This window comes from Miscanthus floridulus, chromosome 7 (genome assembly GCF_019320115.1).
Source record: "Miscanthus floridulus cultivar M001 chromosome 7, ASM1932011v1, whole genome shotgun sequence".
In the NCBI taxonomy this organism is placed as follows: Eukaryota; Viridiplantae; Streptophyta; class Magnoliopsida; order Poales; family Poaceae; genus Miscanthus; species Miscanthus floridulus.
Genome location: NC_089586.1, coordinates 63238206 through 63248946, shown reverse-complemented (window position 1 = coordinate 63248946; position 10741 = coordinate 63238206). Strand labels below are relative to the sequence as shown.

Here is a 10741-nt window from a genome sequence, read left to right as displayed (position 1 = left end):
CAATCGAGATCGCCACGATGGCAATAACGATCTCCGCCATTACCTCGGTGGACGTGATCTGCGCGCTCGCATCAACCAGAGAGCCGACGATCGAGCATCCCATGAAAGTTATCGCCGTATGGAATATGACACTACCCACGGCCCACCGGGTTTAAAGCAGTTTACTCCACACCTTCGCCAAGTCATATGGCCCAAGAATTTCAAGCTCAAGAAACTTCAGAAGTACGACGGCAAGGAAACCCCTGAATTATGGGTCATGCTCTACGAGACTGCATGCAGATCAGCCATGGCTGATAAGAACGTCATGTCTAACTATTTCCCAGTCGTTGTTGGCCATGCAGGTCACCAATGGCTGGTCAGCTTGCCGGTGAACTACTTTGACTCTTGGCAGGAGCTCAAGCAAGCCTTCATCGACAACTTCATTGCAACTTGTGAACAACCAGGCAACAAATATGATCTGCAATGGATTCGAGATTGAAAAGACGAGCCACTGCGCGAGTATGTTTGGTGTTTCTCAGAGATGCGCATCAAGGTCCCATCAATCTCCGACAATGAGGCAATCGAGGCTTTCATCACTAGCCTCCACTTCCATGATGCCCTAAGGGACAAGCTCCTCCACAAGAGACCCAAATCGGTCACAGCGCTCCTGGCCACCGCTAAGAAATATGCGGACACCGACGATGCTAAAAAGATAATTATTGAAGAAGCAGTAAGGGTTCCATGCTCTGACCACCTCCCACACTGCGAGGACTACCACGACAACCATGGTTGGAATGACAATTTTGACCACCGCAACCAGTGCAATGACTCCCATGACCACCATGACCAACGTAATCAGCAGCATAACCGCCATGACGATTATAGGAGCAAGCATGCTTGGGAAGACGACGGCGAGGTCAATACCATTAAAAAGGGTGGCGGATGTTGTAACTACGAAGATGACTACGCTAAAGCATTGAAAGGGCCCTGCTAGCTCCATCCTAAGTCAAACCATACCATGGAGAATTGCCACGTTCTCAAGTCTATCTACACGCATCAACAGGCTCCGGATACATCCGACAAGCCTAACGACGTAGAGGAACAGCGCAACGAGGATAATGACGACAACGATGCAGACCCTCGTCACAAGTATGTCAAGCCAACCGATCACATACACACCATCATCGGAGGCAAAGTGTCCATCGAGACCAAATGAGAATGCAAGCTGCTCACCCGCGCTTACTTAAACATTGCCAACACCGACAACCTCCTCACCGATCCACGGCTACCTCTATGGTCTCACCGTAAAATCTCCTTTAGTAGAAAGGACCAGTGGGCCATAATACCTAAGCCAGGGCGTTTTCCCCTGGTCCTCGATCCTTGTATTAACAAGGTTCAGTTCGATAGAGTACTGATCGACGACGGCAGCTCCATCGATATACTATTCAAGAATAGTCTGCCGCCCTGAAGATAGCTCAGGCAGACCTCAAGCCATACGAGGCACAGTTCTAGGGTGTTCTCCCCAGATAGAGCTCTACACCTCTTGGGCAGATCACGCTACCTGTGCAGTTTGGGACCCCGGACCACTTCCGCACCGACTACGTCAATTTCGTGGTTGCTGACTTCGACGGCACCTACCATGCTATTCTTGGTCGACCGTCGCTCACCAAGTTCATGGCCATACCTCATTACAGGTATCTGGTGCTCAAGATGCCTACTGAGAAAGGAGTTCTAACCCTCCGAGGCAACGTATACGCAGCTTATACCTACGAAGATGATAGTTTCAAAATAGTAGAGGCTCACGACCTCTCTATTTGCATGGCCGAGACCATGCTTGATGCCAAGAAGACCTCGACCGACCACCTAGAGATCCCGAAGCTCGAGGCCCCATGCAAGAACATCAAGTCCAAGGAGCACAAGGTGATCCAGCTGGTCAACGGTGATCCCAGCAAAATGGCTCTTATCAGGGCCAACCTAGATCCCAAATAGGAAGATGCGCTCGTCGGGTTCTTGAGGAGCAACATGGATGTGTTCGCATGGAAACCTGCTGACATGCCCGGTGTACCTCGGAACTTGATCGAGCACTCCTTAAATGTCAACGGCAAGGCCAAACCTATCAAACAGAAGCTATGGCGGTTCACTCACGACAAAAAGGAGGCGATTAGGGTAGAAGTTGCATGGCTTTTGGCAGCCGGATTTATCAAAGAGGTGTATCATCCGGAGTGGTTAGCCAACCCAGTTCTTGTACGCAAAAAGAATAATGAATGGAGAATGTGCGTTGATTACACTGATCTCAACAAACACTGCCCTAAGGACCCCTTCGGCTTACCTCGCATAGACGAGGTCATAGATTCAACCGCCGGTTGCGAGCTGCTTTCCTTTCTCGATTGCTACTATGGTTATTATCAGATTGCTCTCAAAAAGGATGACCAGATCAAGACATCTTTTATCACGCCCTTCGGCGCCTACTGCTACATGACTATGTCGTTCAGGCTCAAAAACACTGGGGCTACCTACCAACGCACTATACAAGCTTGTCTCAAAGATGAGATAAAAGACGACCTCATCGAGGCTTATGTTGATGATATAGTTGTCAAAACCAAGGAAGCACATACCCTTGTTGACAACTTGGAACGCACCTTTGTAGCCCTTAACACATTCCAGTGGAAGTTAAACCCAAAGAAGTGCATCTTTGGTGTTCCTTCTGGCATACTACTCGGCAACGTCATCAGTCACGATGGCATACGCCCTAATCTAGAGAAAGTGAAAGCTGTCTTGGACATGAAGCCGCCCAAAAAGGTGAAGGATGTTCAGAAGCTTACCGAATGCATGGCCGCCCTTAGCCGATTCATATCAAGATTAGGTGAAAAAGGATTACCGTTCTTTAAACTACTCAAAGCATCCAAAAAGTTTGAGTGGTCGGAGGAAGCAGACGCTGCCTTCACACAGCTAAAATAATACCTTACATCACCTCTGGTCCTCACTGCTCCTAGAGAAGATGAAACACTCCTACTTTACATTGCGGCTACTAATCGAGTGGTCTCCACGGCCATGGTGGTCGAGCGAGACGAGCCCGGCCACATCTACAAGGTATAGCGGCCAATCTATTTCATCAGTGAGGTACTTAATGAGTCCAAGACTAGGTACCCACAGATTCAGAAGTTGATCTATGCCATACTGATAACATCCTGAAAGTTGAAACATTACTTCGACGGATACCGTGTGGTGGTCATGACTGAGTACCCTCTGCGAGATATCATTAGCAACAAGGATGCGAATGGGCGCATCGTTAAATGGGCAATGGAGCTATGCCCATTCTCATTGGAATTCGCAAGCCGTACTACAATCAAGTCTCAGGCACTCGTCGATTTCATCGTCGAGTGGACAGACTTAAGCACGCCTGCTTCTCCGGGATCCGACGAGTATTGGACAATGTACTTTGATGGTTCTCTCAACATTAATGGTGCAGGAGCAAGAGTCCTTTTCGTGTCACCATCTAAGGAGCAGCTTCGGTACATCCTTAGGATTTATTTCCCAGCATCTAATAATGCCGCCGAGTATGAAGCATGCTTACATGGTTTGCGCATTGCGGTTGAGCTTGGCGTCAAACATCTCTACGTCTATGGAGACTCTGCTCTAGTCATCAACCTACTCAACAAGGAATGGGACATGACCAGTGAAAAGATGGATGCATACTGCAAATCGATCAGAAAGCTAGAAGGCAGGTTCTATGGCATCGAGTACATACACGTGGTCTGGGACAAGAATCAAGCAGCGGATGCACTGTCAAAGTTAGGATCATCCCAAGCCAAAATCCTGCATGGCGTATTTGTCCAAGACCTGCTCACGCCTTCCATCGAAGAGGAAGATTCCACGGCAGACAAGCCTCCAGACCAGCAGTTGGTGGCTACGGTTCCGGCATCAAGCACCGCCGAGCCACCTCCAACCACTCATGAGCCTGACTGGAGAATACCTTTCATCAAGTACCTAACAGATGGCAGCGGTTACACTAATCGGATAGAAAACAAGCGCCTAATGCGTCATAATAAGCAGTACCTACTCATCGATGGCAAGCTATGGCACAAGAACGCAAAGGAGGAAATCTTGATGAAGTGTATAACCTAGGAGGATGGCGAACATCTCCTGGATCAAATCCACTCTGGCTCCTATGGTAACCACGCGGCCTCAAGAACGCTGGTCGGTAAGGCTTTCTAAGCAGGGTTCTATTGGCTATCAGCAGTAGCCGACGTAGAGAAGCTAGTCCACCACTATGAGGGCTGTCAGTTCTTCGCCAAGAGAATCCATGTACCAGCACATGAGATCCAGACAATACCAGCCTCTTGGCCCTTCGCATGCTGGGGACTAGATATGATCGGGCCCTTCAAACCGGCTCTAGGGAAATTTACATGCGTCTTTGTGCTGATCGATAAATTTTCTAAGTGGATAGAATACATGGGTTGCACGGGTTAATTAGGCAATGCGACACGCTAGTACGCTACGGCCATAAGCTCCACCGCTCCCAGTCCCCTACCTCGATGCCAGGCTACGCACACGCGCGCCATCTGCCTCTCCGGCCATGCCGGCATCGTGGTGCCCGACGTCTGCGGGAGGTCCCGCAGAGTGCTAATGGCTGCAAGTCTTTCTCTAACTGCTCTGCGAGTTTGTCCAGTTCTGGTGCGTTTGGACGTGCGGATATCGGTTCCATTTCTCACATGAAACACCAGAATCTGCACCAAACTTTTTTTGTCAATTTGTTTCTGAGCAGAAACGGATGGAACCGTCCCGCGATTTTTGCCTAAGCTCTCCTCTGCACTAAAACGCTTGTATTTTTTCAATTAATTATTTTAAAGTGCAAAGAAATAAAACGAGTTGTATTTAAGTTTTCGTACACCCCAAAAAGTTGTAACCTTTTTTGAAGCATATTTCTATTTATATTTTTTTAACGGAAAAGATAATTTTATGTGGATCGAAATCCAGTCTAACAATCAAACGGTTTCACAAAGTGATTCTGATTCATTATTTGAAACGTTCCTACGAGACAGCTCTACCAAACGCATCCTTGATCTCACCTGACCAAGTCAGTGCTCGCTACACGCTGCCATCCGCAGCGGTGCCACGCTATTGCGGCAAACGGCCATGTCGAACACTTGGCGTTGCGCTTGAACATGCCCTGTCGTACCCCGCTGACGGCGAGGCAGCGGTCAACAGCCGCACCATGTGGTTCAGGGCGGCCCAGGCATCCGCGGCTGCAGCGTCGCTGCTGTTGCCAGGCCACTGCCGCGGGCCGCGGAGCCCTCCACCTGGCTGTGCTCGCCGGTTTCGAGATCCTTGACCCCAACCAGCAAGCTCCATGTCAAAGACTTAGCTGAAAGGGTTAGATGGTCGCGAACCATATCCGCACCAACCCGGTTCGGGTTACAACCGGACCATGTAGAGGGCTAATTTCTGCTGTGTTCGTCCATGCAATTCAGCATATGCCAAGGGCGGTCCGGACAAGCGACAAGGAACGCAGTGCACTATCGTAATTCATGAGCTCTTAAGCTTTACGACCTGGTGCCAGAAGGGAAGCGCCTCCGATCTACGACCCTGGGCCAGGTCCGGCGGAAATTAACCGATGATTGAGATTTCACGCCGTGCGTAACATCGCCTGCCACATCACGTTATGAGCATGCTATTGCTATCTAGCCATGAAAACACGAGGGCGTGGCGGTAAACAACGGCCAGCACGCAGATTAGAAATACTATTACCCATTGCAAATAAGACCGTTTCTGTGTTTTGACATAACCTTAGGATTACAGCAGATCCTGAACGGCGGAACAAAACAGCGGCCGCTCCTTTGATTCAACCGCGGCCTCTAGAAGTCCAGATGCATGGCGCTCGGTGCAGGGCATACACTTGGGCCGCCGACAAAGCAGAGATGACCTTTCAAGGCCCCACCAAAATGTAACTAATGGAACATGCTTCTCCAGACATACGCTGCTAGCTACACATCTTCAACACAAAACGAAGTTGCGGCGAAGGTAGATATACGTGTCAGTGAACAGCACAAAGAATGTTGAAAAAGGGGAAAGGACAATACCTGATTTATCATATTGGAGTACCTCTGTCCTAAATTATTGGTCGTTTTGGCTTTTCTAGATACAATGGCTTTTGCTATGTATTTAGATATACAATATGTTTAGATACATAATAAAAGTTGTATATCAAGAAAAGCCAAAACGACATGTAAATTGGAACATAGGGAGTACAAGGTTGCTTACCCTTTTTAGACTTTCTGCACTTTAGTAGTAGTAAGCTCCTTCGGCTTACCACCTTTTACACAATCCACTTCCTGCAATGAAGTACAAAGGGCATCAAAAATCCCTATGCTCAGGGTAATTGGTAAGTAATTTTTCAAAACAGACAATTAAGTACTATGGGCACTACTCTGCCACCTGACTAGTTCCCAATACATTCTAAGATGCCGATAATGAACCAGGAAATAAGAATACTTCTTTAATATTGCTCATGATACCTCAGGTGATGGTAAAGAACACTTTCATTATCAGATTCTTCAGTTGGAACGAAAGTTCACGTGAAACATCAGCTTAATTGTTGTGTTGAAACAAATTTAAGTAAACAAACAGGTAGATACCACGAAAGTTAGAAGGGCAACTGATTTAGTGAGTTCATCAGTCATCACTATTCTCTACGTGAAAGCTTAATCCCAATAAATATTGCATATGAATGTGTAAGCTAATTGTGTTTATGCTACAGTACCATATGATGTAGAAATAGGCAATAGCAGATGCACATACAACAAATGGGCATACCCAGTGCAGAGAGCTCCCGCTCTGTGCGGGGTCTGGGAAAGAGTGTCAGTGGCAAGCCTTACCCTCGCCTGTGCAATGCGAGGAGACCGCGTCTCGAACCCGAGACCTTCCGGTCACAGGTGGTAAGACACTACCGCTTGCACTAGGCCCGCCCTTCCACATACAACAAATGGAATCTATATAATATTAATATAACCAAGCTGGATGCTGATGTTATTTTAAATCAATGAAACAGGGAAAACACAAATTAAATTTATGCCATACCAGCTTAACAGGAAAACTCAAGTGCTAGTTTTTTTTTCTCGAAAACGCAGGAGAGCTGTGTTTTCTTTTCATTAAGAAGAAAAGGGTAGAGAGCCCTTAAAGACACACACCAACCCAAAAAGCAGATTTGAGTTGCATGCTACAATTGTTGAATCTCAAGGATTCTGCCATTTTTCTGAAGGCTATAACAATATAAAATAAGAATGTTATATTGATGTTGTAACATCATTCCATTAGATGTTACCTACAATTAGTATATGTCATCCAGAAAGTCAAATATAAAAGATATTAAGCTCTAAAATATCCTATTGTTTAAAAAAATATTGTTTTGCTTTGAATTTCCAAGCAATAAAGTGCCAAAGATAGATGAAACCATGCAAGTACAATGCCAATGATGTCATGCAATAACGCAAATATAATATACAAGAGCGGCCCAATTCAAATGTATCAGGATTCTATGAGGTGGTGACATAAACTAACTACCACTTAGTGCTGTCATTATATCATTCGCCCATTGAATCACCACTATGAGAACTCTTGGATAAATCAAGTGAACACTGCATACTGTAAAAAGCTTGGTTTGCTAGATAAAGTGCTATCGATATTTCCAAATCCAAATATACTATGCATCAGTAGTGAACTGAGATGTTAATGGTAGAACCAAAAGAAGGTATGGAATAGAAGTGGGTGGAGCACAAAGTCAATATAAATGTTAAATAGAGTCAAGCTGGATCCCAGTTTATTACTGGTTCAATCACTGATACAGACTCAGCTGACAGAACTAGAACATCCAGGTAGATTAAGTGAATCCACTCGCACACAGTTCAAGTTTGCATTAGTACTCAAGGAAAATGCCTACTGAAAATTGTACCACATGTTTATTCCAGTTTATATTTTTCAGCACCGCAAAATTTTCTGCAGAACACATCAATTGTAGCACATATTTATTCCAATTTGGGTGTAAGTGTAAGCTACTCAATTTACATATTTTCTGCATCACAACGACTCCCAAATTCCTTCATTGAAAATTTAGTAGCAGACATGCTAAAAGGGTATAAAAAAACTACAATACTAACACGAGTGCCCTTGGTGCTTCCAAGAAAACAAACAGCAATATGTCAAAGAAAACTTTGTTCTACCCAAGAGTTCATCTGTGTGTCGAGACGAAAATGAACAAAAACAGCCAGTGCACCAAAGCTAAAACCAGGGGGACAAACTTTTTTTAACTAATCCCACAACATTTTGGATGCCTCAAAGTGTGCTACTCCAGACAATGACAGTCCTAGTGCATATTTTGTAGCCCAACACAATGACCCATCATTCTTGCAGTTGCTAAAATAAGGGTGATTAGGCATCTATTCTTGTCTTGTGTTTTAGGGCCTTCTTTGGTTCGAACTTTACAGATACTGCAAGATAGGGATTGACTTGAGCTTTTTTGAACAGGCAGCACCACCACCACTACCATCTAGACATCCTTTGCATATATTCCCCAATACAAAAGCCTTTGCGGGACCAGGCAAGGCAACACCTAACACACACACTCCAAGACCCTCTCAGCATCTTACCAGGCCATCTAATAGAATGGCCATAACACCCCGCATCTTACCAACCAACATCCACCGCCACACAAACATCAAATGCTCCATCGACCTCCAGGCATTGTCGCAAAACAGTATCTCATCCCAGATACAGATCCAGATCAGAGTACCGATAGCGGAGACGAAACGACACTGATCGAACGCGATTCCCCCTAATTACACGGTCATTCAGCAAAGTTGAAGAGGAGCGAAGTCGAAGAGCACTCACCTTGCCTGTGGCCTCGTAGTAGTCGTTGAGCGCCCACTGGTACTTGGACTGATCCAACCCGAACCAGGTAGCCACGTACTCGTCGAGGCTCGCGTGCGCTGCGACGAGAACAGAGAGAGAATCCAAGCATGAGAACCCCCCAAATCTCTGGACAAAAATCTGTTAGACAACAAAAAAAATGTTCTAAGTTGTCAAAATGTGAAATGGACTTCACCGTTACGTTCCTCTCGTCGAGACGGTAAAAAACATATATGAAACGTCTAATTCGAAGTCTGGATGAGGAAGTTATGCTCTCGGAAAGATGCCTTATTGTCGGGAGTTCCCACCCAAGTCGGAAAGATAACCCAGACACCCGATGCCTTGTCGTCGGAAGTTCCGACAGGTGTCAGGATTTCCGGAAAGCCTGAAGAAATCTGCTCGGGTATCTGGGTTATCCCTACGTCGGGAGTTCCGAGTCGGGAATTCCGACACAAATCGGGACTTCCGATATAGCCGACAAGAAAAAAAATCTCGTTCGGATCTAGCCTTTTGAATTTCGATTCGAACTGTTCCAAACTGGTGGGAAACTTGAAAATCACATTTTGACAACTTCACAAGATGAACATTTTTGGTTGTCCACAAAATCCACCAAAATCACGAAATGCGGTTCGCTCACCTTCCTGGACGCGCGCGACGGCGTCCCAGAAGAAGCCGAACGCCGATCCGTCGTGCTTGCCCCCCACGGACGCCTTCTCGTACTGCGGCGGCGGCACCTGCACCGGCGGCGGCGCGACCTTCGCAGGAGCCGGCGGCGGGGGCGGGGTGAGCACCCCCGCAGGCGCCGCGACCGGGCTCTCGTGGTTCCGCGGCGAGGGAGAAGGGGAGGGCGACGGGGCTGCCCTCTGCGGGGTGGGTGTGGAGAAATCCGAGCGCTGGGACTCGGGCGGCGGCGTGCGCGAGGCGCCCCGGGGCGTGCTAGCGGGAGACGGCGGCGTGATGAAGACGGTGAGGTTCCCGGCCCGCCCGATCATGGGCGGTGGCGGCGGCGACGCCGAGGACGAGGACCCCATCACCTCAGCTGGGGCAGGAGATAGGACTGGTGCCGGCGGAGCGGCGCTGCGGGAGCGCGGCGTCTAGTTGCCTAGGGAGGAAAGCGAGAAGGGCAGGGGGGCGCTCGTGGGAAAAGCCCAGACGCCATTGCAGACAAGGCAGTGGACCTTTTGTTTGCTTCCTAAATTTCCACCTTTTCTATTTTGCCCTTCAAGTTTAAATAACGCGACTTTTGGCGATGGCCCAGGATGGTGCGTGCACCGCGACTTCCAAGGCCTCGTTGAGACCCCTTCGGTTGGTCCCAGTGTCAGAGGTTCATAGCTCGTGGACCCAACGTGGGTCTCCAGAGTATGATACACGCGCCCAAGGTTTCTCGCTCGTATTCTCCACCTTCTTTTTTTTTCCTTCTCAAAATCAAAATAACGTGCCCTTTTCGCGTTGGATTCGCCTCTGCGCGCGCCTGCACGACGTCTATGCACGTCGGGTTACGGCCTTACGGGAGCGTCAGGTGTGGGGCCACGCGGCAGAGACGAAGGTTGTGGCGGGCTCGGATGTGGTACGAGAAGACTGGGTGTATGGGGACGTGGTGAGGTGCGAACGGTAAAGGGGCTTTGTCCTTTGGAACCCCACTGTGCGCGGGGATCTAATGTAGCGACGAAGGGCGTGGGGCAAGGGAGGTTACGGTTTTGCCCCTGGGTTTTGGTTGGATTAGCAGTGTGATGGCATTGTAGATTTGTAGTCGATCACTCTAGGGCTAGGCACCATGGATTAGGCACTACACGTCTAGAGTCAATATCCAAGCGTTAAATCATGCATCAGGTAGTAAAGTCAACATATAAACATGCATATT

General features: G+C 47.8%; 1 protein-coding gene across 4 annotated transcripts; it reads right to left on the bottom strand.

Moving 5' to 3' along the window:
- Positions 1-5709: 5709 nt before the first annotated feature.
- On the bottom strand, positions 5710-10076 carry LOC136463318 (early nodulin-20-like). Of its 4 annotated transcripts, none has more exons than XR_010760979.1 (5): positions 9518-10076; positions 8863-9021; positions 6241-6311; positions 6060-6133; positions 5710-5971 (listed from the first exon to the last, which is right to left on the bottom strand). XR_010760979.1 is itself a non-coding variant. In XM_066462320.1 (4 exons), the coding sequence occupies exons 1-3, from the start codon at positions 9909-9911 to the stop codon at positions 6286-6288; spliced, it is 579 nt and encodes a 192-aa protein (XP_066318417.1). In that variant the 5' UTR covers positions 9912-10076; the 3' UTR covers positions 5710-5971; positions 6241-6285. The 4 variants fall into 4 exon arrangements, 2 of the variants coding, with proteins under 2 accessions (XP_066318417.1, XP_066318418.1); XR_010760980.1 differs by having other exon boundaries at positions 8863-8960; XM_066462320.1 differs by lacking the exon at positions 6060-6133.
- Between the last annotated feature and the right edge of the window lie 665 nt (positions 10077-10741).